Genomic DNA, 27,374 nt, shown 5'->3' with positions numbered 1-27,374 from the left:
GTATTGTCCAAATTGTCTTAATTTTTAAAGCATACTAAATACTATGTGATTGAAACAAAGGAATTTAGTAAATATTTATGGACTGTGTAACAGCAAACTTCTTATAGTAAATCATAAGCTTTAGGAAAATTAAGGAAGATACAAAAAATTTAAAAATTGCTCAAAATTTGAGTTTTCTCAAAGACCTTACTACTGTACTTGTAAACAGCATTTTCTATTAAGTGCAATATCATCCTTATTATTGTAAAATAAAATGTATTATTATTATATGGAAGTAGAAATTTCTTCAAAATTAAGTTCCTTAAAGAAAAATTTTATTATGTTGCAGGTTCATAACATATTAATTTGCACCATGGACTTTTCAAGGTTACAGTTTTTATTTACAGAAATTTCTCAGAAGAATTCCCAAAGTAAAAATTAAGCTCTTATCTAATTTACAGTGTACAAGATGAGAAATGTCTGTTAATAATTGTTTTGTTAATTTTTTTATTCATCCATCTCCATTGCCCACAAAGGAGATGGGCCTCTAATTATTCCAGTTTGTGATGAATAGCTGTCAAAAGGTATTAGTTTTGTGGAATAGCATATATAGGGTAGCATGTGCTGAAATTAAGTTATCGGAGGGTACAAAGATTAGGTGATGTGTTAATAGATATTATTATTAAATTTTAAAAAATACAGAAAATATTAACTGGCATAGCTGGCTTAATGGGTACCAGAGACCTTCTATGACTGCAAAATACTAAATGCAGAGATGGAGCACACTAAACTGCAGAGAACACGGACAGTGTATCACCCTTTTAAAATGTGCCTTTCCACAAAAAGAATAATCTCTGCCCTATTTGTTCTTAGTTTTAAAAAAACATGCTTATGGAAGCTTCTCTGACAGTACAGTGGGCCTGTTTAGCCTTTATTATAAAATGAATAAAAGTGTGTTTTTTTCTTTTAAAGGAGATTGGAAAAGCAGAACATTTCAATCCGTACTGTGGATTTCTGCTTTTATTGTATGTAAAAGTTTCCCAGAAACAACATCAGAAATGTCTTGCTTTAGAGCCCTCAGAGCAGGAACTGTCTTTTACCCAAAGGCATGATGGTTTAATAGGAGGAGCATTGCTTATTCATTTACTTCTAAACCATATTTTAAACTGTAGGCTATGAAATGCCAATAATTAGTATATTTTGTGCAAGAAGTGAACACTTAAATCTGTGTGGAAAAATTTCTGTATTCTCATTTCATGGTGTGATATTTGTATAATTTTATGCTTCATCCATATTGGTTGCAAAGGGAAGTATAGGAACAAAGTGAAGAACTGTCTCATTTTTAGGTTGTAGCTGTAGCATTTTTGGTAACTGTACGTCCACCAACTGTCCTTAAGATTGATACTGTACCGTGCTAGCTATATTTATGGATCAGTTCATGGGTACATCTTCAGTAGTTTAAAAACACTTATTTTCATTCTCTGTATTCTAGTGATTTTTGTGGGGTTTTTTTACAAGAATTTTTGGCTGTGTTTCAAAATACTACTTTCCTGATCATGTTCTTACACCAGTTCTACCACAGCGATAGGTGAACACCATTTAGAAGTGTAGTAAAGAAAGTGACAAGCACTGGTGACACAACTTCTCTCTTTCTCCCTCCAAACAGACATGGCAGTCTCACGCCTCATTCCGACTTCCAGGCAACTTTAGCTCAGGCCATTGACAACTTTTCAAGGTAAACTGACACGTTGCACATAATGCTGTAATATATGGGTAGCCAGATTAGAGAACAAAAGGGGAGTTAAATATTTGTTTCAGCCCATGTCACCTAGGAGATAAACCTGTGTATTACAAATGAATTGTGTAACAGTTCCTTGCCAGTAGCATTTAATTTCAAATTCATGGATACTTCCAACTGTGCATTGATACCTGCCACATGTAGCAAAACCATGCAAAAAATAAACCAGTATAATAAAAATATAATTATTTTATACTTTACTGCATGCATTGCAATAAAGAGTAAATTTGAGGTACAAAAAGCATGTGAATTACACAAAAAATGGTTAGCAAACTCAAGTTGATTTGTGCACAATTATGGTACGTATCTCTAAAATACTAGTTATTTCAGTGGTTTATTTACTATGCTAATCTAAATTTTTCCATGTATTTTCAAGTTGTACTCAAAAGTTGAAGAAAGTCGGGGGAGCAGTGGTTCTGACTTTTTTTTTTTTTGTTAGAACTCTGCTTTATTTTCTGCTTTAATAAATTGCTGTCATAAAAAGTAGATACTAATAATTGCGAAGTTAGAAGAACAATGATAGAATGTTTCTTCTCCCCATCCTTTAGAAATATGAAAAAAAATCTCCAAATTCCCTCATAGCCTTAACAGAAAGACTGAACACATTTCATGTCAGTTTATAGTCTAGCTTAAAATGCAATCTGTATTTTCACATTCCTGCTGATACCATTTTTTTCTACAGTGAAGTATTTTTTATCATATGCCTTTAATTGGTTATTCATAAATTATTCATAATTGATGCCATCCTCCGAGGAAAATGCTGGAGTTTGAATTAAACATAAATAATTTTTAATAGCCAGGCCATTGGTATTAGCTTATTTTAAGAAAAACATTTCCTTTGCTAATGGGAATAATGTTCCAGAAAGAGAGAGGGAAGGGGTTAGAATTCAGTCTAAAGGAAGTGTTAGTACATAGTTAATTTTGAACACTTATATTTTTATTCCATCATCTACTGTCAGTATGAAGCTAAATGAAGAAATGCAGCAGAAGAGTCTATTTCTGTTTTAGTAATTGAGCCAACCTAAATGTTGTCAATTATGTAAATGTATACAGGGCAGAAGAAATTTTATATTGTAAGCATTACACAGCACGGGCTTTGGTCAGTTTGGTAATTTAAGTCCTCAAGTTCAGTTTTGTTTGCATGCTACAGGCAGACCTTTCATTGAAACAAGTGAAGAGCTGTCAGGTTTAAGTACCCTTTGTATTAATTAAAAAAAAGAAAGTAGTAACACTCTTCCTCAAAATATTAAATTGGGACTTCCCATTCTTTCCTAAAGTTTCCTAAATTTTACTTTCCCTACATTGAATTATAACTTTGAATGCTGTGTTGTAGAACTGTTTTCTGTTACTTTATAAAATAAACCCACTGTTAAAGATAAATAGTACTTGTATTCTTATATATATGTATATATATATTTAACACACTGATCTTTCCTTCTGTGTTGATATAATTTTCCATGTGGTACACTAATTTTATATTGAATTTTCCTGGGGTGAGGAGGAGTGTTTATCTCCATTACAAGGAAACCCAGGTATGCTACTACTTTACAAAAACATTTTAATGCAATGGTGAGGAAATCTTAATAATATTGAAAACTAGAAAATAAATGATACTGTATTCTTTTTGTTGGAAATGTTAAGTAAATTTCCAGGCAGTTTGTAAAAACAGATTTGTTTTATCAAAACCAATTGACTAGGCTCTTTAGAAGGGATAGGCAAGGCAGGAGAGGTGGTGGGGTGTTGTTAAGGAGTGCTTTGGCTGCCTAGAATTCAATACTAGACACACCAAGGCAGAATGCATATGGTAAGGATAAAAGGGAAGGCCAATAAAGCTGATATCCTAGTGGGAGTCTGCTACGGACCACCCAACCAGGATACTGACAAGGTGTTCTCTCAACAACTCGGAGATGTCTCACATTCACCAGCGCTTGTTCTTGTGGGAGACTTCAACTTTACCAGATGTCTACTGGAAGTGCAACACAGCAGGGAGGGGCCAATCTAGGAGGTTTCCGGAATGTATGGAAGATAACTTCCGGCTACAGCTGGTAGGTGAACCTACTGTTCACAAGCAAGGAAGGGCTGGTGGGAGATGTGGTGGTCGGACGTCATCTTGGGCACAGCGACAATGATATGATAGAATTTTCAATATGTGGTTAATTTAGGAGGGTTGTCAGCAAAACCTCTACCTTGGACTTCCAGAGGACTTTGGTCTCTTCAGGACGGGAGAGTCCCTTGGGAAACAGCCCTTAAAAGCAAAGGAGCCAGGAAGGCTGGGCTTACTTTAAGGATGAAATGATGAAGGTGCAGGAGCTGTGTGCCAGAAAAGGAGCTGGCAGGGAAGAAGACTGATCTGGCTGAGCAGGGAACTATAAAAAGAACTCAGAAATAAAAAAAGTGTATCAACTTGGGAAAAGGGGCAGGTAAATCAGGAAGTATTCAAGGATATTGTAAGGGCATGTAGAAAGAGAATTAGAGATGCAGAAGCTCAGCTAGAACTTAAATTAGCAATCTCTGTAAAGGATAGTAAAAAATGCTTTTATAAATACATTAATAACAAAAGGAGGGTGAGGGAGAATCTTCATTCCTTATTGGGTGAGGGGGGGAAGTAACGGAGGACAAGGAGAAGGCTGAGCTGCTTACCACCTTCTTTGCTTCAGTCTTTAACAAAAAGAATAGCTACCCTCAGGACAAGTGGACTCCTGAGATGGTAGACAGGGATGGGGAGCAGATTCCCCCTCCTGTAATCCAGGAGGAAGTAGTTAGGGACCTGCTGTGCCACTTAGATCCCAACAAGTCCATGGGTCCCGATGGGATTTATCTTAAGGTGCTTAGGGAGCTGGGGGAAGACCTGGCCAAGCCGCTCTCCATCATTTAGCACTGGTCCTGGCTGACTGGGGAGGTCCCAGATGACTGGAGTTTGGCCAATGTGATGCCCATCCACAAGAAGGGCCAGAAGGAGGATCCAGGGAACTATAGGCCTGTCAGCCTGACCTCGGTGCCTGGTAAGGTTATGGAGCAGATCATCCCGAGTGCCATCAAGTGACATGTAGAAGACAACCAGGGGATCAGGTCCAGCCAACATGGGTTTAGGAAAGGAAGGTCCTGCCTGACCAATCTGATCTCCTTCTATGACTGGATGACCCGATTAGTGGATGAGGGGAAGGCTGTGGATGTGGTCTACTACCTTGACTGCAGCAAGTTGACACAGCCTCCCACAGCATCCTCCAGGAGAAGCTAGCAATCCACAGCTTGGACAGGTGCCACCTTCACTGGGTTGAAAGCTGGTTGGATGACCAGGCCCACAGAGTGATGGTGAATGGAGCTGCATCCAGCTGGTATCTGGTGACCAGAGGTGTCCCCAGGGCTCAGTGCTGGGCCCAGTCCTGTTCAGCATTGTCATGGTTTGGGCCCAACACAACAACAAAGGAACAGTCCCATAGCACCTCACTCAACTGCCCCCCCACACACCCACACTCTGGGGTGAGGAGGACAAAGCTTATGGGTTGAGACAAAGGACAAGGAGGGTTCTTGACCAGTTAAGGTCCCAGACAAAGAAGACTCAACTTGGGAAAAATAGTAATTTAATTTCACACTAATCAAACACAGGACTCAGACAACACAAAGAGCAGGGCTTGCATATGTTACCCCACCCTTCCCTTCACACTCAGTGCAAAGAAGGACTGCTGCAGTGTTCGTTAAGGAAAGTCATGGCTTGACTGTGTGCTGTATGGGGCTCCATGCTTCAGCAGTTTCCATGGGTATTAAAGCCTGCTTCTCTTAGAAAGAACGTACTGATTTTTTTTAAAAAAAGAGCTTTTTTCCCAGTTAATTTCTGCCACTGAAAGTCTTGAATGATCATATGTCTTGAAAACTGATTTCAGATAAGAAAACCAGTTTGGCTGTGACTTGATTTACAAGGAAGTGTATTCCTGCTGTCTATTTTAAAGGTATGAATGTTGGTTCTCTGTTGCCTGGATTAGCTCTGAAAAAAAGGCTGTGTCTTCTTAGTCATCAGGACTGTGAGCATTTTCTGTCTTTACAGTGAACAGATACAAAGATTTGGAAATGTTGAGTACAACTTCTCTGTCTTTGGCACATCCTTACAAACATTCATCTATCACAGTCATGAAGGTATTCAAGAGACAGGAAGTTACTCAGATGAGGCATATGACCATGTCATCAGAATCTGTCCAGCCTGCTTACACAAAAGACTGCAGATGCATCTCCCATGAAAGAAAGTAAGTGAAATCATAAAAAAGGCTGTTGAAAAACAAAGCCTTGAAAATGGAGTTGCTTTGCTCTAGCTGTGTTCTTGATCCAGTTATTCTACCTCCCTAGCTTGCAGAAGGACTGGCCTCCTAATGAGTTTTTTTGTGCTGCCACATGGTGTGCACATGCTCTAAGCTTACAAGATAGATGAAAGGTGCACAGGTGAAGGTGAGTTGCATGATTATATCAGAAAGCTCCATTCCTGAGTTGCTGATGGTATTCGACACCAGCCATGGGGGGAGCATCTCTCAAAAGGAGTAGGATTGACTGAAGGTAGAGAACAGCTTATTTCTCTGGCACTGCTGCTGATTCCTTGTGCCAGGATACCACTCCATTTTCTCTTGCAGGAGTTACTTTACCGATGGAGACAAAAGGTTTAGTTTTCAGTGGAAATTCCAGCTGCTTGGGAACACTGATGTAATTACATTTACACAGGTAACAAATACTGACTTTTTCTATGTAATGAGAACAGCTCCTACTATTTTTTTCCAATTTTGTACTATATCCAGACTTGGAAAAAAAAAAGCAACCTCGGCGCAATACTTTGTGTTGAAGATGTTGTTTGAAGACACTGTCTTGTCATGCTCCTTTTATAAAAGGTATTTGCAATTTCTGGTTGTTTTTTATCCCATAATTGCAGGCCTTAAGGAATAATTTAATAGTCTGCTTCATGGAGAAGGACAGGACACTTGCAGAGGTGTATACAGGAGAAAATATTTTCCAGCATTCTGGAGGAGGTACCTGCTTGGATTTCAAAATCAAAACAGTGCAAGAGAGGTGTTCTGTGACATGCATAAAATGTATTTTGATGCCCCCAAATGTTACATTTCTTCGGAATTTATCAGAGTAAAACTTCTGAGCTGACACTTGTTTTCTTCACTGTAGTATTCCTATCTCCATGGCTGTCCTGGTGGTAGCATTTTGCATTTGTCTCCGAAGTGCTTTAGAAGCATTAACTCAGTATCACTAGGTCCCTTACTAGTTTACGGGGGTGGGGGGAAGGGTTTATTGTCTTTCATGAACAAGTGGGGAAGCTGGGAGAGATAACTATGTTCAAAGATAAATTATCCAAAGCTGACTGGAGAACGTTGGGATGAAATGCAGTTTTCAAAAAGAAGACTGCTCTAGAGATAAGCTTATTTCAAACTCTGAAATTACTAGCTTGGAGCTTCATGATAAATTATATATGTCAGTCACTTCCTGCTGCCTCACCTAGAGTGATGAAACAGTTTGGGTCTTAAAACTGCAAGAAGAGAGCAGGTTACTGCAAACAACTTTCCAGTGCCAGGACATAGGCTTTGGAATAGTGATGAGGAACTAAGACACCAAATTCACTTGCCAAAGTAAATCTCCTCCCTGCCCCAAGTTAGTCAATAAATGCAAATGTGCGGGACTCTTCTTCCATCCAAGTATTTGATGGACTGGCAACAATTGGGTAAATTTTTTAAAAGGCCATGAAGGAAATTATGGGCAGAAAGTGTAAATAATGTCCTCTGCAGGACACCGAACCACCCTTGGGAAGGACAGTCAGCACATACTGCGAAGATTTGTCTCTTATTCCTGTTTGTTATATATTGCAATCCAAAGACTGGATCTTTGAAGGAGTGGACAGGTCAGGGTGGCCCATCTTTACCTGGCAATGTACAGTCGGTGGTATCTGAATGTGATGAGGTGGAACAAAAAGGGAATATTGTCTTGCCCAGCTGTAAGTAGTTAATATAACCTGAAAGATATTTGAGTGCAAATTTGTTCCTGTGTATTTTTCCTGGGTCAAATTTTGCTCCTTCACAGCTGTGCAGCCACAGCTAACATCTGTTAGCTGAGAGAGGAGCTTCGTTCACTCTGCAAGTTTCACACTGCAAGCTTTATTGCAAATGAGGAATATTTGGTGATCACATTACTGTAAGTGGAATTCAAAAGAAATGCAGGCCAAATCCAGCAACCAAAGCCATTCCCAGTATTTCTGAATGAGAACTGCAGAAGCAAGCATATTGCTAGCATGTTCTTATTAATAATGTATTTGTTCTGGGTGGTGCAGGAAGGTTTCAGTCATCTATTATTTTAGGTGTTGTGTAAGAGTCTCTGCACAAGTGGTCTGGCAATATAAATAATCTGTTTTATATCATGTGGATAACATTTAACTATAAAAATATGAAAACAGAAAAAGTGATTCTGATCTTCTTTGGCTTCAAGTAGAAGGCTTTATAAATGCAAATTAGAACTAATACATGCAAATCAGTACTTCTGTTTTCAAAATGTTGGTATTTCCCATACCCCTTAGACTTGTGAAGCTCATACGTCTGGTATTCCAAAATGAGAGCTGCCAAGAATGCCATTCCTTTTATTTTTTCTTAAGTAGATTTCACACAGACTTCACACAGTGAAGTTATGGAGGAGGACAGGGAGGATCTATATCCAACTCCTGCAACATTTTACTGTTCAGAAATTTGCTATGTATGTCTCCCATTACTGTACAGTAAGGCCTTTTTCAAGAACAGGGCATACTGGATTTTCTGCAAATGAGGTGCTAGAAATTAGCCCATTTGCAGTCCTGCCTACTGTGTTTCACTTTAGCACATGACAGAGTTGTATACTGAAGTTATTTTGTGCCCTCTGGGGAAAAAAAAACAACTAAAAAAGTCACAAAAGTGACTGTTTTGGATGAATGCTCCTTATATGGTGAGTTTCTGCACTTCTGCCAAGCTACCTGGCAGCTCCTGAAACAGGATGAACACTTGACAGGAAATCTATGCAAGAGCCTGAGGTGAAAGCACACCACTCTTGTTTCACAGTCAAGGGGGCCAGGAGACCCTTTCAGAAAGGAAAGATTCTTCATTAGAGCTGCCCTCTTACTTCTTATCCCAGACTATGAGACACATGAAGGAAGGGTGAATTCAGCTATCTGGATGAAAAACCTAGTGTACTATGTGAGACTAATGAGTAGGTCATAGCCTCAGAGCTGTTAGGGGACTACCTGCTACCTGGCAGATACGTGATCATGTGAAGTTGTATAAAAATCTCAGTGTTAGCTAAATAACGAAAATTAAACATGGGCATGAGGGTTTATAGGACAAAATTTAATTTCCTAGTATAAACAAGGGCTGCAAGAGATCATAGTTCAGGGTTAATAATGACTTCACAAGCCACTGCAGCAGTCAATGAAACTGGGTCAGGAAAGAGGGAGAATCACATTTGTTCCCTGTGAAATTGGTGAAGGGCTGCTGATCCTGGAGCCTTGATGCAACGTGCTGCCTGTGCCCCACACACCCTGTGTTGGTACAACCCCGTGCAGCGGTCATGTTTGCCCTTCTCCCTGCGTAAGTCCCTTCGGACCGTAAACATCTTCTCAGCCAAAGTGCAAGCCCAGAACATTTGTGTGTTTATTTATTTTGGTAGAAAAGAGCACCAGACTTTTGTAAAAACTCGATTTAATTAGTTTCTGTTGAATATATGTTACTTTTTGTTATCCCGCTATACATACAAGGTAGTTTTTTGAAAAACAGGGTGATCAGAATAGATGCTCAGAATACATGTTGTCCTGAAAGCCAGCTTCAGGCTTTTAGGACTCAGGAGAAACAGATTAGAAACAAAGGATCACTCTGAACCAGACCACTGACCTGTGTAGTCAGATAGTGCCTCTGATAGAGCGTGAACTTTCACTTATTATATGTTTGTGAGTAGAACTTCTGTGCCTTCACCATTTTGTTTTTTGCCTTTTAAAATCAAAATTACAGACTCACTTCCTCATTCAAAAAGTCAGTTAAGGCCTAGGACAAAAAAAAAAACCACCCAAAATTTAGGGGAACATGGTCTTTGGCACTGAGCTTAGTCATCAGAATTGTTTTGGGAGGTATAGACATCTGATGTAAATGTCAAATTTTTTACTTGGTTTGAGAGAATGAGTAAATTATGTAGTCAAGAAAATATTTTTCTTTTTTAAATAATAAGCATGCAGAATCACTGGTCTTCGTTCTAGTCAGAAACACAAATCTCAAAGTACTTATTTCTTTCTTGTATACCTCAGCATCAGGTTTTCTCCTTAGCCAACCATGGGAAACATCTGCCATTCTCTCACTTCAGCACCTGTAGATCCTCTCAGCACATCCCTTGTGATCCTTCTCTAAATTATGATTGATTTTTTAAAAATATCAATTGAGAAGAGAAGGGTCTTCAGTTTCTCCTTTTGCTCACTTCCTCAATGAGCTAGGTCCTTTTTCTAAAACTGCATAAAGCTTTAGTCTCATGAGACCCCCACCTCGAGTACCGTGTCCAGTTCTGGGGCTGGAGCACCTCTCCTGTGGAGACAGACTGAGAGCTAGGATTGTTCAGCCTGTAGAAGAGAAGGTTCCAGGGAGACCTTATAATAGTCTTCCAGTACCTGAAGGGGCTACAGGAAAGCTGGGGTGGGACTTTTTACAAGAGCATGGAGTGACAGGACAAGGGGGAATGGTTTCAAACTGAGAGAGGGTAGATTTAAGTTAGATGTACAGGAAGAAATCCTTTCCTGTGAGGGTGGAGAGACACTGGAACAGGTCGCCCAGGGAGGCTGGGGCTGCACACTTACTGGGAATGCTGAAGGCCAGGCTGGATGGGGCTTTGAGCAACCTGCTCTAGTGGAAGGTGTCCCAGGGCTGAGGGGTCAGATCTAGATGATATTTTAACGTCCTTTCCAACCAAAACCATTCTATGATTCTATAATAGTATGTCACCTTTTAAATATCATATAGGAAGTATGGAAAGGGCTATAATTTGGCTATCTCAAACACACTGTTGAAAGACAAGCTTTCCAGCTACCCAGCATTGATGCACTCCTTGGCATTCTTGACTAAGGTTCTTGAGGTGAATCCTGGGGCTCTGCTTGAGGGTGAATTCCCAGAACCATTCAACATCCACAATGTGAGGCTAACACAGCTTTCTATCAAATGGTACTCTTTGCTTCTTCAGAAGCAGATTTCTGTGTGTCTGCCTCTCATTTTCTAGCCTGCAGCATTTTCATGCCCACCTTCCCTGCAGTTTCCATTTCTTGCCTTCACAGAGATACGGAGTCACTTTATCAGCCTCAACATGCTCACTTCACAGAGATCTTCACGTTTTTGAATGCTAGTCAGCTTCTTGTCTCTGTTAGCACCTCTTGTCAGAGGGCAAGGAATGGGTTAAAGAAGCACAGTTAACTCTGCTTGAGTAATTGGAGAAAGGTATATATAACTGAATTATATATATTATATATATTATATATATAATATATATTATATTACAATGCATATTAATGTAGAAGAAGTTACAGTCATTAACCTCTGCTTAAAAAATTGAAGGCCTAGATTAAGAGATGTCAGTTTTAGCATTCCCAGCAGTCCAATATTCACAAATAAAAGGTAGAACTTCAACAAATATTTGCTTTGTTTCTCAGGATAGAAGAATTACTACCTGCTCGTTTGCAACACTTTCTGCCTTCAGGTTTGCATTTTCATTTGAGCTTTGACTGCAATCCAAGCCAATATGTCAACAAAACTCTTCACTAGCCTTTAGCTGTACTTGTAATTAATGCCACTGTCAAGTGTCAGTGCAATTCCTGGAAAAGAATTTCTGGCTAACTTGTTTGTCCTCTGTAAGCTGGATGGCTGCCTGCACATTCAGGTGGAGCTGTAGCACAATATCTGCTATTGTTCCCTAGCTTTATTTTTATTTTTAATTCCTCAATGTCATAAAACAGAATTGTTTCCTTATTTTACATTTTGTCCTGCTTTAATAGGTTTAGCATTTTTAATTGATTATATATTAGATAGCCTCCATAAAGTGGAAATCATGTTCCGGGTCTGACATAATCATAATTTCCTTGCTGCACTTTCCCATTGAAGTATATAGACATTTACTTTATTTTGGACCTATAAATTACACTGTGAGCTCTGAGGGAACATAAGATTTAAAACTTGAGCTCAAACTGAGTAATATGACCAAAGAAGCAAATAGAAGCAAGTTTTATTCAGTATGCCCTAGTTTGTGACCTGCAGCAGAGAACAACCATCTGGGAACACTTTGGACTTGCCACTGCAAGAACCAGTCTTATGAAATGTGGGGTGCTTTGGTTCCTTCCCCATCTCCATCATGGCTACAACTCCCCATACTCGATAACTCCTACTGGGGTGGGACTTTTGTAATCTGTATCAGGCCTTTAAAAGTGTGAGATCACATGCAAGGCATTTGTCAGAACAAACTAGTTATTTATCCAGGTGGACATAAAGCACTCTGTTTTGCAGGGCCAAGCTGACTCTGGAATACAAAATCAAATCAATACTGACTGAAGCTGTTTCTTTAACATTAGTTCAGTAACACCTGTCTTACTGTATTTCTTTTAATCTAGCTTGTTCCTTGTTGTGCTACTTTGAAGGACATTAATGCTGCTAATAGTCTTGTTCTTATCTAAGTTGGTGTTGATAAAGGTGTTGTGAGCTGTCTTAGCTTTGACCATGGTGGAATAGGTTTTATACAGATTTTTCACTGTAATTAAATTGTGTCAATGAATCAGCTTGTTGTTATTTCATCATAAATTAATTCCCTGAAATCATACTTTGAACAGCAGACATTATTTACTACTCTTTCTCCTTTTAACAGTAGACCTTCATTCGTAAGTGTAATACTCTGCAGTTGCCCCATTCTCTTATCCTGGTAGATAACCGTGTCAAGCAGAAATCAAGAGCTATGAAGTAAAACTGTTGATAGCTGGGAAGTTTGATTGCACTATATTAATTTATTATTAGAGGGAATTGCAAAGCTGGTGTTGAGACAGTGTAAGTGTAGATTAAAGTCCCTGAGGTTAGCAATTTCTTCTATCTTGTGTTCTGGAAATTTAGGAATGGTCAGAATGGCCGTAGTGAGCCAGAGCAAAGGTGAGCTTGGTCGAACAGTCTAGGGACTTCCCAGACTGATTTTTCTAGTTTAGCCCTGGAAAAAGTCAAAGCAGACAGCCTGCTCTGCAATGAGAGGGGTGTAGTGCTACAAAATACAGCAGCTCTTTGCTGTTCAGCCATGGTGTTCAAGTCAGGCAGAGATGGCACAGGAATCTATTTTTGGTTTAGAAGATTTAAACCAGTGATGTATGCCAAGTGTGGCAGGAAATTTGAGGAGTTATTTTCCCCAGAAACAATTTTCCCCAGAAACAGTTTTCCCCATCGCCTGCATGACTCATAAAAAGACTTTTCCAATGCCACTCAGCAAAACATTACAGAAACTATCAGCCTCCAAATAAGCATATTTTATTTTTTTTCCCCACATGTTTGTTCAGACTCAGTGTTCCTCTGGTATCACAGGAAATTACTGAAATGAGCTCCAGAAGCAAGAATCAGGTTAAAAGTGGAGGGAGATACACCAGCTGCAGTTTCTTCCCAGCTGTCTTTCACCAAAAGCATTGCAAAGTCTCTTCCATGAGCAACACAGCTGCTGCATTAGCAGTGGGCAAGCAGGAGCAAGAGACTAATGTGTCTAAATAACATGGCCCTTGCTCAGGGTCCCTACAGGCTGAAGATGCACCGGTCAAATGCAAACTAGTGCAAGGTTAGGGGTTTCCTGAGGTTCTTCTTGTTTATACTACAGCAGGTTTGGCCTGAGATGATACCTAACAGCAGACTTTTTATATAATTCTGCCTTAATCCTGCAAATATATCTTTCTGAAGTATTTCTACCCTTGGCATTTCTGTTGTTGAAGAGCCTCATTGGTGATGAGGGCTGCAAGGATCCAGCACGATCTTGGGGTGCTATGTGACAAATAGCCTGTTTTCCCACCTGGCAAAATGTGTCTACAGGTGAGAAGAGGAATCCTGCTTGAAGTCCAGAGTGCCACACAGGATGGAGCCAACGTCGAGCTGCTGCTCAGGGTGGGGCTTTGAGTCACGTTTGCCCCAGCAGCCGGGAAGTTGGGTCAGGCGTTAGTTCCTGCAGCTCACTGCCACCTCAGTGGCTGCATTCCCACAGATCCTAGGAGGAATGGATGTGAACTTGGTCACTGTTTTGGTTATTCTAGCAGTCATGGCTAGTCGGACATCTGAAAGTAAGTAAAATTGTACTTTATGTGTCTCTATAATCTCCTAGAAGTAAAAGAAATAAAGACCCCAATGGTGTCTACCTGAAGTCGTGTCTGCTCGAGCCTTTGCCGTTCTGTCCGGGAACACAGATGATAGCTAAAGGTGTTGTAGCATGGGAGGATTAAAAAAGTGAAACCTTGCTGTCTTAAACTGCACAGAACAATTGGCATTTGTTTCAGTGGGGTCTGGGCTTCACCTGAGCATTTTATCAATGTTTCCACAACAGATGTGGGGACTTGTTGATTCTGCAAAATGGTTTAAGCAAGGTAAAGCTGAGTGAGTAATTTGTCAGGACAAACATTATCAAGAACATCATAGGTGAGAGATTTTTAACTGCTGACTGCATAAGACCTTTAAAGCAGTGATTTGCTGAGGAAACACCTAATAAAATTTCACTGTTGAAAGGGATCTCTCTAGTTCAGCTGTGATTTCCTCCTTTCCAAGCTTCTCAAGAGGTAATATGTTTAGAAAATCAGTTGGTCTTTTTCCTTTTAAGTTAAATTGCCCTGAAAGGCAAAGATTAAAAAAAAAAACAACTTTTTATTATAAAATCCACTTAACTGATTTCTCTCAGAAGAAAAGCACTTTTGCATTTGAAGCAGCATGTAGCAAAGACTCAGATCTAATAATACTTGCTTTTGTCTTCTTGCATTTTCCTAATTAATAAAAAAAAATTCAAAACCAATTAGTCAGTACTGTGCCTGAATTCTTAGTTTTTCTTTGTAATTTTATACTGTAAAATAGGCTGTGTTCATGGAGAAGATAACTCAAATTCCAGAGCACTTCAGCCTTTGAGATGTTCCTTTCTCAGTCTCCACTGGCTTCAGTAGGAGTTGTGCAGTTCCTTTAGGATTTAGACAATGTGTGAACAAAATCTGCTTTAACATTTAATCCTGTTAAAATGGCCACTGCACCTGCTGCCATGGGAAGGCTCTGCAAGTGTTATTCTATTAGATTTATGATCTGGCCAGTCAGCAAGATCTTGCACAACAGGCCTGGCACGTACATGCAACAGGTCAAAGTAAAGGTTCTCTTAGAATGTGTTCTTAAATACTGAACCATCTGGTGCAGGGGAAATACCTTTACCACTTAACTTTCCTTATGCAAACATGCTCCACGCTTAGAAACAATAACCAAACAGTAGAACCCACAATAAAAATAAGCAGCACTGAATGTGGCTGTCTGAGTACAGGCTCACCCTACCCTGATCTGAACTAATTTTAGGGTTAACTGTAGCTAGAGTTAGACTTCCTAGGCTGGCCATTATGCATCCATTTATTTCAGAGTCATGGTACAGCTACACAACTAAGATTTGGGCTGGTACAAGCAAACTTGGAGAATTTTCCTTAGCTTGTGGATGTGAGTTGGTAGCTGAGGCCAGGAAAGCCATCTGGTGGCCAGAATTACAGCCAGCTGCAGGCAGGAGAGCAGCCCTGCCAGTCAGTGCCAGAAAATGAGATCAATATTATTTTGTAGAGTGTGCCTGGGAATTTTTTTTTTACATAATATTGTTCAAAACAAGTTTTTGAAATTTTACTTAAAAAAAAAAAAACTAGTAGTCTTCCATCATGTCGTCTCAATGCCAGGGATTTACAGCATGCCAGATGCTGTCACAGATGCAGTGAAGTGGGCAGCACTGCGTGATGGAGTATGCAGTAGGTTGGACAAGGGAACTTATTTCAAGGGTGGTTGGATTGAATTTGAAAAGTAAGAAGTTCTCTTAATTATCTCCTACATGTATTTCATCTTGAAGATGTGAAGAGAGAAATTTTGTAATTCCTATAGTAATAGCATCCAAAACAAGTGTTGAATACTACAGGGCAGGAATAACAACTAACTAAGACTGTCCAGCTCTCCCAAAGGAATCAGCTGGATTTGTCCTAGTAACTTTAGTCCAGTAATGCTGGTCTGGTCAGATTGAGGGTGATTTGTACAGTGTGGGATTTTGTTTTCCTCTTACTAAATTGAATTGCTTTACAGAAGGAAAAAAAAAACAAAACAAACACAAACAAACAAAAAAACACAGTTGTATGTTCACATGACAGCTTCTTTTTGCAAGACATTATGTGTTTTGTTTTTCCAAGAAATAGCATAAATTTCACCTTCTGGTAACGTGATACTAGTGGGTTTTTGACCACATCAGTATTACACACTATTTTGCCAATTTTCAGCCTGCATTTCCAGAGCATTAAGGATGTTGTATGGGGACAGATAGCTTGCAAACAGGTAATTATCTGATGGACAAAGAAAATCACAACTTAAATAGCATACCCATCCATCCATTTCCAGTCAGCCTTCCAGCCTTGAAAATGTCCACTTTAACAGCAGTCCACATAGCAGAAGAGAAAAAGCATCACTGCTTAACTTCATTTATATTTGGTTTTGGCCACACAATTATATAGTATGTTTTATATATTTCTATATTCTGATTTATAGTTCATTTGCTGTTACTTCCACCACCTCATCAGGTATAGGCTGGAATCCCTTCTATCTTTTGTTTGTCTGTTTCTCAGAGTTGTGCTTTAACAGTGTATATTTCCATGCTCTCAAAATTGTAGGCTGCACTAGAGCATTTTTCAGCATTTAAGTTCCTCTCTTATCTCCAGCTATTATGCAGCCTACTTGTTTTTACAGAGTACAGCTCTGCTATGCTACAGCTCTGTACAGATATGCCACATTTGCCAAGGATTCCAGCATCCCTCTTTGTTCATCTGCCGGCCAGGATCAGAGTCTTCTGCATAACAAAATAGTTACTGACTTCCTGTAGGTTAAGCTGAAAAGACCTGCTTTGAGGTACTGAACTGTTAAAATAGCCCCAGGTTTGTTTTAGATGGAAGAAACATTTTCTGGTAGCTTAAGGAGCAAATGAGTAGTAAATGAGCTGCCTTATAGTAGTTAATATAAAGCATAGGTGATGTGCTAGTCAACTTCCTTCCGAGGACAGAGCCTGGATTCTTATGTTCATTTGCCAACAAGACCAGATTAAGAGTTAAGATTTATCCATGGAAATGGCTATATTGAGACCAGAGCATTTCAGCACAAACCATATTCTGACCAAGCAAGATGTTAATTCCATTACTCAAGGCAAGGGTTTGTTTTTTTTTTCTAGATGTAGAAAACCTACTGTGTAACAACAAAAGAATTCCATTAGGAAACACTAATGCTTGCTGCTAATAGCTGCAGGTGCCGAAGTTGTGCAATTGGTGCAGAGCTGCATCAGTTTGTGGTGAACTTAGCAATGGGTCTCACGTTTCAGTGTATCTACATAGTTTCTCAGGTTTATGGATCTCACTGTGAAAGAGAAGCTGTCCCTCAGACCACACAGTCTGTTGCAGAACCCATTCTGCTTAATAACTACATGCATCTTTGCTGGGTTCCTTTAGTCTGTTTAAGTGCGAGAACTATTTTTCTGTTTTTTTGGTTACATAGACGAACATCTACAGCATGGCTTTTCACTCAGCAGTCCATGAGTCATGTGAGGTCCATGAAGGTCAACTAAGGGCTCTGCCAGCAGTGCTGAGGGGATCCTGTGTGCTGCCAGCACCATTTGGAGAGACTGCCAAAGGCCTGGTCAAAACATTAACTGCTGGAGTGAAACCTGAGAAAAGAGCTGCACAAGGCCTACCTAAAGCAGCTGTTTGTGTCTGGAGCAGAAAGAAATGGAGACAGGGACCAAAAATTCCTTTCCCACTCTTCTCACCTAAAGCCCAGCTTTTCCTGTCATGTTCAGTCAAAATAAGCGAAAACAAAACTAAACACAGTCAAGTGCAAGCACAGGGGTGGGGAGTGCAATGGCTTAACTGCTCACCATCTCTTTCCATGTGGCTTCATCTTCTGGGCCCCCTCATGAGGCAAAGATCTGCCCTGCTATGTTAAATTTTCTATTGAAATTTTGCTCTAAAGGACTTCTCTGCAATACTGAAGTATTTAGATGCCACCCAAAAACATTAAACAAAGCCTTTAAAAAGTAATAGGTCTTTCCTTGGTGAGAGTTCCCAGGAAAGAAATACCAAAACGGTTAATACCACCAATTGCTGAAATAACAGCAGAGCAATCCCCTAGTGGATCTGTCTCAAGATCCATCACTAAGCTTGTCAGTCCTTTCAGCAGTGCCTTTACCTTTCTGGTTCAAGAGGTTCAGTGTCAGACAACAGGTCTAAATAATGTTTTGATAAGTAGCTGTGTATTTTAGATTGTGCCATTGAGTCACAGAGACAAATGAAATGTGCAGCACTGAAAAAAAAAATCTCTTTGATAAATGGCACATAAAAGGCCATGCCAGCATCCTTGTGGAAAAATGACAGTTCTTTCCTTTTAACCACTGTTTAGACCCATGTTTACTAATAAGCCTGATCTAGTTGCTGAAACCACACAAAAAATATGGTATTGGGTTGGGCTGAAATAATTGTCTATTACCTCCTGCTTCCTTCAGAACTGTGGGATTAGAGTGCAGTTACGGTAATAATGGACTGGGCAACAGAGTTGCAGGAGGGCTTAATGCTCCAGGAGAGCAGCATCCCCTCTCCTGGGACTCTGGGGAAGTACCAGAATTCCTTGGCTCCCTGCCCTGATCAATCTACACACGCAGAGAAGAGGAAAAAAAAAAAAAAAAAAAGTCACTTTTAAAACTGACTCCCATGTAAAAAGCTACCATTTCTCTTGAGTGCTGCTGTCAACACAAGGTTGCTGATGACATTTTTGTGTTGTCTGACAAAAAGACCCTGATGCCACATAATCATCTCTGATTCAAAGATAATTACTCTTTTCCATATTTGTCCTTTGCAAATTTACATATGCACAGAGCAACAACAAATTATTTAAAAGTGGCAGCCTCCTTTTGTCAAAAAAGCAGCGCAGATCAGAATTCAAGGCAAACGCCCACACAAACCTGTGAAAGCTCGTCAGCCACTCTGGGCACACACCTCAAATAAAATGTTACAAGGAGACTCTGACTCTGTAAGAAATGCTTTTGCTTCTTTAGCAAGAACATGAGCACCACTTCATTCACATTTTATAAAAAATTTCAATCTATGTTGGTGTACTCACCTGTTTCATGAGCAGTCTGCTGCTGTCGTGGCTTGGGCCCAACACGACAACAAAGGAACAGCCCCATGGCTGCTCACTCAACTTCCTCCTCTCCCACACACACTGGGATGAGGATGACAAAGCTCATGGGCTGAGACAAAGGACAAGGAGGGTTCTTGACCAATTAAGGTCCCAGGTGAAACAGACTCAACTTGGGGAAAAACAATAATTTAATCTCACACTAATCAAACACACACAGGACACAGACACACACGGAGCAGGGCTTGCATATGTTACCCCATCCCTCCCTTCTTCCCGGGCCCAAATCACTTTGTTCCCGCTTTCTCTCCCTCCTTCCCCCCAGCGGCACAGGGGGACAGGGGATGGGGTTTAGAGTCAGTTCACAGGCTGGTGGTTCCTGCTGCTCCTTCCTCCTCAGGGAGAAGGATTCCTTACAGTCCTTCCCTGCTTCCCCACGGGGTGCCTCCCATGGGAGAGAGTCCTCCACGAACCTCTCCTTCATGAGTCCTTCCCACAAGGTCCGGAGCTGCTCCAGCCTGGGCTTCCCACAGAGTCACGGGCGCTTTGGGAACAAACTCCCCTGGCGCCGGGGTCTTCCAAAGCTGCCTCATCAGAGTCCACAGGCAGCAAATCCACTGGCCACAAAATCCAGGTCCAGTGGCCAAGTTCAGCCCTCCTGGTGCCTTCAGGGAATGTTCCACCATGTTCCTCCATGAATGCAGAGGCACAGCTGCCCTCTCACCAGGGGTTGCAGGGAAACTTCTGCTTGGGCACCTTCTTCCCCTTCTTCCTCACCAACCACCAGCACCGCTCTTCTCCTTGAAGTGCTCCTCTGCTCAGGTTTTATCTCAGTTCTTTCATATGTTAATGGAGAGGCACTATTGTCCCTCTAATGGCTCCTTGGCTGGGTTTAGAGCAGGGGGAGCTTCTCAGCTTCTTGCCAGAGCCACTCCTGGGGCCCTTCCCCCTCTACCAAAACACCCACCAAACCAAACAAGAACAGCTGTGCATTTCCATGTTGCGAGGCACAGCTTTGTGTACAGCTGCATGAGTTGGATGTCAGTGTCTTAATGCTCTAATTCAAAGATTGACTGAGCACCAGGTAATTGAACTCACTCCAAAACTCTGCTACTCTAGTTATATAAAGAGCGTCTAAGGTGGCAATGATAGACAAGTTTCTAGCAGACGCAATTCCTGTTGGCTACATTCCTTGCAAAAGGGCAGTCTGTCACAAGCAGCCAATGAGAAAATCAAAACCCCACCTGGATGCAACAAGAGCTGCACTTTATTTTTCTTACTTGAGATGCTGTGTATTTTCCTTGCAGAGCTGTAAAACTACATAAATATTTATTTCTTTATTTTAAGTTATAAATTGTACAAATTACTAACATAGTGCTATATAGTGCAGTATATCGCACTATAAAGTGAAAGACAACTGGTTCAGATCTGAGGATCAAATCAAGGGATGTTTGTGTGGACATGAAGTGGGACAAGGGCAAGAGATGGTCAGGCACTGGAGAAACCAGTTGAGGAAGAGTTCAGTAGAGAGCTGGCTCACCCCAAGACCTCCTGTAATACCCAGCCATTCCAAGGGAAGCTGGCAGTGCTGGCCATGCCAAGTATTTTAGTTTACTAGACCCCAAAGAAGCACAGGACTAGACCTCTGCAAAAAGCCCAGCCAGCAACCTTGGATAGAGTTCAATTAACCTTCCTTGAGTTTTTATCCCACATAATCCTTCTGCCAGGAGCTGACAACAAAAGTTCATAATTCAGTGTCACCAATGCTGTCTTGAGCTGTTAGAAAAAATTAAACAAACATTAAACTTAGTGGTGCTCAGTGAGCTGGGTTCTCATTTGTAAACATCAATTAATTAGCTTCACAAGGAGTATGCTATCAAAGAGAGAAAAGCAAAGGACTACAGGGACATAACACAGGTAACATTCAACACTTAATTAATCCTTTTGCCCCGTATGACTATTTAAAGTTCTCCTCTCTGGCTTGCTGGTGAGGCAAAACAAACAGGAAGAAGACTCCCTTCCCCCTTCTCCCACATTAGTTCACGGACAGGACACAGGGATCTTAGCTTACTTGGAAGCATGGGCTTGATCCTGATACCCTCACATTAGATAAATCCCTGAGCCACATGGTGTGCTTCTGCTTGAACTGATGGAGGGAATCACAGCATCACAGAATCACAGAACTGTCAGAGTTGGAAGGAACCTCTAGAAATCTTCCAGTCCAACTAGCCTGCTAAAGCAGGATCCCCCAGAGCACATTACTCAGGGCTGCATCCAGGTGGGTCTTGAATAACACCAGAGAAGGAGACTCCACACCACAGGCCACTCCATAGGCCACCTCCCTGGGCAGCCTGTTCCAGTGCTCTGTCTCCCTCACTGTAATGAAGTGTTTCCTCATATTTAAATGGAAAATCCTGTGTTCCAGCTTGTGCCCACTGCCCCTTGTCCTGTCACTGGGAACTACTGAAAAGAGTCTGGCTCCATCTACCTTGCACCCACCCTTTAGATACTTGGAGGCATTGATAAGGTCTCCCCTCAGCCTTCTCTTCTCCAGGCTGAAGAGTCCCAGCTCTCTCAGCTTTTCCTCATAAGGGAGATGCTCCAATCCCCCAGTCATCTTTGTTGCCCTCCACTGGACTCTCTCCAGTAATTCCCTGTCTCTCTTGAACTGGGGAGCCCAGAACTGGATGCAGTATTCCAGGTGTGGCCTCACTAGGGCAGAGTAGAGGGGAGAATGGCCTCTCTTGACTTACTGGCCACACTCTTCCTTATGCACCCCAGGATTCCACTGGCTCCTTGACAGCAAGGGCACATTGCTGGCTCATGGATGATTTACTATCTACCAGGACTCCCAGGTCATTCTCCTCAGAAATGCTTTCCACCAGATCCACCCCTAACCTATATTGGTGCTTGGGGTTCTTTCTTCCCAGGAACCTACACTTGCCTTTTTTGAACCTTATTGGGTTCTTCTCTGTCCAGGTCACACTGAATGGCAGCATAGCCCCCTGGAGTGTCACCACCCCTCCCAGTTTGATATGATAGGCAAACCTGCTCAGGATACACTAGATGTCCCCTCATCCAGGTCATTGATGATTATGTTGAACAAGACCAGACCACATATTGATTCCTGGGGACACCATTGATTACAGGCCTCCAATTCCACCCTGCTCCATTGATCACCACCCTGAGTTCTGTCACACAGCCAGCTCCCAATCCATTTCACTGTCCACTCCACACTCCCTCAGTTTCCTAATAAGGATGTTATGAGACACAGTGTCAGAATATGGTATTAGCAAACACGAAGAAATCTGCAGATCATTCCCTCGTGGAGTCATGTTCAGCCATGGGAGTCCTTCAGCAAGAGAAAACACAAAACCCAGCAACAGCATTAATAATTTCAAAGACAAATGAAAATGGCCCTGATTCAACCTCACAAGACAGAGCTTTCAAATTATAGTCCTGACACTTCCTGTGTCATTAGTGTTAACCCTCTGCCACAAATAAAACACTTGTTTAAAAATTATTTTTATTTTTCTGTAACAAGCTTTTACTTATGTGGGCACAAGGAGAGGTGGAGGAAACTGTTTTTAAAGAACGAAAATACTCATCTGTCTTGTGGGAGAAGCTGAGACAATGGTATCTTATGCCATAACCTGTAAAGATCACTAACCCTTGACAGCTCTCTGAAATGTCCTTCCAGCAGTGTGTGCAGCATGGGGAGCAAACAGGAGGAGTCAGAAGTCTGTGAGCAGGTGCAGGGCTAGGACCTCGCTGGGATCACAGGGACATGGCGGGGTGGCTCATGTGACTGGTGTGCTGCAGTGGAGGGAAATGGCCTTTTAGGAAAAACAGGCTGGAAGGCAAGGACAGGGAGTTGCCTTTTATGAAAGAGAGTGGTAGGAATGTCTGCCTGGGGATGGATGATGAGCCAACAGAGAGCTCACAAGTCAGGATTAGGGGGCAAACCAACATGGGTGACATTGTGATGGGTGTCTGTTACGGACTCCCTGACCAGGAAGAAGTAGATGAGGCCTTCTTCAAAGGACTGGAAAAAGCCTCACATTCACAGGCCCTGGTCCTCGCAGGGGACTTTAACCATTCTGACATCTGCTGGAAGGACAATAAGAGTGCTCAAGCAATTTTCAAGATTTATCAAGTGCATTGATGACATCTTCTAGCACAACTAATCAGGGTACCAGCAAGGAAAAGGACTCAGCTGGACCAGATACTGGCAAACAAGGAAGACTGGTCAGGGACGTGTCAGAATCGGTGGCACAAAGTCCAAACTGCAGCAAGTCACCAGTGGTGTGACTTAGGGGTCAACATGGGGGCCAATACTATCAACATGTTTATTAATGACCTGGACAATGGGACCAAACTTCTTCTCAGAAAGTTTGCAGGTAATAAGAAGCTGGGAGCTGTGGCTGATGCCCCACATGGTTTTCCTGCCTTACAGGTAGATATCAGCAGGCAGGAGAAATAGGCAGAGAAGAATCTCTTGAAGTTCAACAAGGGGGTCCCTTCCAACCCCTAAGATTCTGTGATTCTGTGAGTCTGTGAACACATGACTTGCTGGGTGACAGGGAATGGTGGCTGGTCTCATGGAATGGCATTAGTCATGCTAACCACATCACCAGGGGTCAGGAGCAGGGAGTACAAGTCATGGGGTCAAGGGAGGTGATCCTTCCCCCCTGCTCAGCACTAGTGAGGCCACCTCTGTAGTGCTGGGTCCGGTTCTGGACTCCCCAGTACAAGATTGAAATTGACTTACTGGAGAGAGTCCAACTAAGGGCCACAAAAATGATGAAAGGAATGGAAAATCTTGCACATGAGGAAAGCTTGAGAGAGCTGGAACTATTTAGCCTGGAGAAAGCTAAAGGGAGTCCCATACCAGTTGGGAATGAAAGAAAAAGAGAGAGTCAGGGATATTCAAAGTAGCAACCACTGACAGGACAAAAGGCAATAGGCACAAAATAAAACATAGAAAATCAAATCTGAACAGGGATATATACTTTTTTTTTGCTGTGAGTGTGGTTGAACACTGGAGCAGGTTGCCCAGATATATTGTGGAGTGTCCCTTCTTGGAGACATTCAAAAGGAACCTGGACATCATCCTGGGCAAGCAGCTTCAGGTGACCCTGCTTCAGCAGGGCTGTTGGACTAGATGATCTCCACAGGTCCTTTTGACCTCAGTTATTTTGTGATTCTGTGAAGGCAAGCTATGACTTGTCCCTTTCATACCTATGTTGTTTCTAACACTGTGATTACTCTTTTTAGCTTTGTTTCCTGGAGCCTTTAACTGTTGCATGAAAATTTCAGATGAAATTCCCAAAGGAATTCTCCGAAGAGTGCAGAGGTTTGAAATCCAGAAAGCGGATGGCTTGTGTCACCTAGAAGCTGTTATGTAAGAGATGTTTCGGGTCCTTCACTGTGAAAAAGTACTGTCAAGTTAAAACCTATTAGGCACCATTTAAACAGGATCTTAGAATGCTAACACAAATTGAGTGAAAAACAAGATTGTGTGTGATTTAAGAACTGTCCTTCCTTGTGCTATTTACATTTCTAACTGCTAAAATTGAATTTCCTTTTCAGTAATAATATTGATCGTTATTCAGCCTGCACTGACTTTGACACTTGCTGTATTTTCAGAACTGAAGAATGACTCATGCACCTTAAGACTTCTCTGGTATTTTCCAACTATTGATCCTCTACAAACCTTGCCTAAACTCAGCATATCAGCTTCACTTCTGTACATAAGTGATTTCAAATTCTTTTTTCTTTTTTTCTTTTTTTTTTTTTTGACTGGTACCATAGCACATTGTTTGGGTCAAATTGATCCACTTCAAAGAAATCCTGGACATTTTTTATTTCTAGACATTTGCATGACAATTATGGAAATAAGGATAATAAATTGATCTACTTATTTATTGGCCATAGAAATGTACTGTTTTGTGCTGTGGCTCGACTCACTGAAATAGTAAAGCTTTTTCCAGGTTTCAGAAGACAACTGTAATCATGTAAACCTTAGATTCTAGCTTTTACATATATGAAACCAAACAAAAGTGATTAGACATAGTTTGAAATACAATTTAAGATTAACTAATTTTAACTTTGTGGTCTTCAAAGGTGTCATAAGCATGATAATTTTTTTAAGTTAGGCTTTTAATATTTTTTCTCTGAAACTTAACAACAAATTTTTGTTCTGGCAGTCTCTACATAGAAGGCAGGAAGTTCTGTGTGAGTCCTTGGATCAGAAAAGTTAAAAAATGGATGAAGAAGAATAAGCACAAGATTCCCCGAAAAAAAACTCATGGCAGACATCAGAGAAGAACCAAAATTATTAAAAGGAAACAAAAGAAACAGTAACATGATGAAGGACGCCCCGTGATGAAGATACCTATGGCACACGGCACTGCAAACACAGATACCAGACTGCATAACAATGGATGACTGAAGCATTAAAATGACTTTTCAAATATGTATGTGCTAGAGAAAGCAGTGACAGAAAACATCACCTGTACAAAAGAAAGATGCTGGTCAGATTACCAACCAAATGACCAGGTGTTCCTGGCAACGTCTTGTAGGAAGTGCTCTGCCATACTTCCTAGTTCTACTGGTAGACTTAAATCTTCCTTAATCACCCCCTGCTTTCATGGCTGCCTCGCCTGTGATTTATATTTTAACATGCCACATGTGGTTCCTTTTCATTGCCCCTTTTTTCTAGTCACATTCTTGGTCTCTTTGCTTTCCTGTTTGCAATCATCTTTGTGCTGTTGCCTATTTTGTTTCTACTCTCCCATTCATGAATCTGGGGGGGGGGGGGGTTTGTTATGTTATTTTACAGACACCTTTCCAGGTACTAGTTCAGTTTAAGTTGCCCAAAAACACATAGAATCATAGAATCATAGAATATGCTGAGTTGGAAGGGACTTCTGTCCCTGTGTAGGGCACCCCTAGAATCACACCCTGTGCCTGAGAGCATCATCCAAAGGCTTCTTGAACTCAGGCAGGCTTGGTGCTGTGACCACTTCCCTGGGGAGCTTGTTCCAGTGCTCAGCCACCGTCTGTGTGAAAAACCTTTTCCTGATACCCAACCTAAACCTCCCCTGGTTCAGCTTCCTGACATTTCCCCAAGTCCTGTCACTGGTCACAGAGTGAAGAGATCAGGACCTGCCCCATCTCTTCCCCTCATGAGGAAGCCATAGACTGCAGTAAGGTCACCCCTCAGCCTCCTCTTCTCCAAGCTGAATAATCCAAGTGACCTCAGCTGCTCCTTATAAGTCAGCCCTTCCACACCCTTCATCATCCTTGTGACTCTCCTTTGGACACTCTCCAATAGCTTTATGTCCTTTTTATATTGTGGTGCCCAAAATTGCACGAGTGGCCACACCAGTGCAGAGCAGAGTGGGACAATCACCTCCCTTGACCAGCTGACAATGCTCTGCTTGATGCACCCCAGGACACTGATGGCCCTCCTGGCTGCCAGGGCACACTGCTGGCTCGTCTTCAGTTTCCCATCAACAGGACCCCCACGTCCCTCTCCACCACGCTGCTCTCCAGCCACTTGTTTCCTAGCCTGTACTGACCACCAGGTACTGACCACCAGGTGCAGAATCCAGCACTTGTGCTTGTTAAACTTCATGTGGTTATCTTTTACCTATTCCAAATAATCTCTGCTCCCAGCTGCTATTATCACAAAATATCATTTCAGTGATAATAACAGAGCCTGTTCATCAGGCTGAAAGTGGCAGGCAAAGCTATACAATTAAAATAATCTTTATTGCTTTTGTTAATTTGGTTCCCTAATCAAATAGTTCATCTGGATCCCTCCTTTCCTCTTTGCTGAATTTCTCATAATTAGTGTTGAGGATTGCATGTGTCCATCAAGGCCCTTCTTTGAAGACTAACCATGATGGCAGCCTGGTTACCCCCTCCACAGCTTTCTTCCCAATATACAGCACTAACTTCTCCACTATCTCCAACTCCCTAATGCGGTATTTCCACAAAGCTATCTCAGTCAAAGACACTTTTCCCCAGAGAAGCATATGAGGAAAGGAACAAATGAGGGAAAAGAGACATCTTAAAAAGAGAAAGTGCCATAGAATTCATACTTAAAATACTTACCTAGTGAGCTCAAAATACCCAATATAGCAGCATAATTCTGTTCTTCCTCCTCTTCCTCTACTAAT

At 41.4% G+C, this 27,374-nt stretch overlaps 1 protein-coding gene across 1 annotated transcript; it reads left to right on the top strand.

Annotated features, from left to right (window-relative positions):
* The first annotated feature begins 6 nt into the window (after nt 1-6).
* CCL28 (C-C motif chemokine ligand 28) lies at nt 7-26,008 on the top strand. The gene is given in 7 exon segments (XM_051642963.1): nt 7-1,714; nt 5,659-5,724; nt 5,820-6,015; nt 6,394-6,481; nt 13,843-14,087; nt 24,463-24,589; nt 25,395-26,008. Coding segments are annotated over 3 exon segments (432 nt in total). The 5' UTR covers nt 7-1,714; nt 5,659-5,724; nt 5,820-6,015; nt 6,394-6,481; nt 13,843-14,023; the 3' UTR covers nt 25,636-26,008.
* The last annotated feature ends 1,366 nt before the right edge of the window (nt 26,009-27,374 follow it).

Source organism: Apus apus, chromosome Z (genome assembly GCF_020740795.1).
Source record: "Apus apus isolate bApuApu2 chromosome Z, bApuApu2.pri.cur, whole genome shotgun sequence".
In the NCBI taxonomy this organism is placed as follows: domain Eukaryota; kingdom Metazoa; phylum Chordata; class Aves; order Apodiformes; family Apodidae; genus Apus; species Apus apus.
This window is presented reverse-complemented; position numbering and strand designations above follow the sequence as displayed.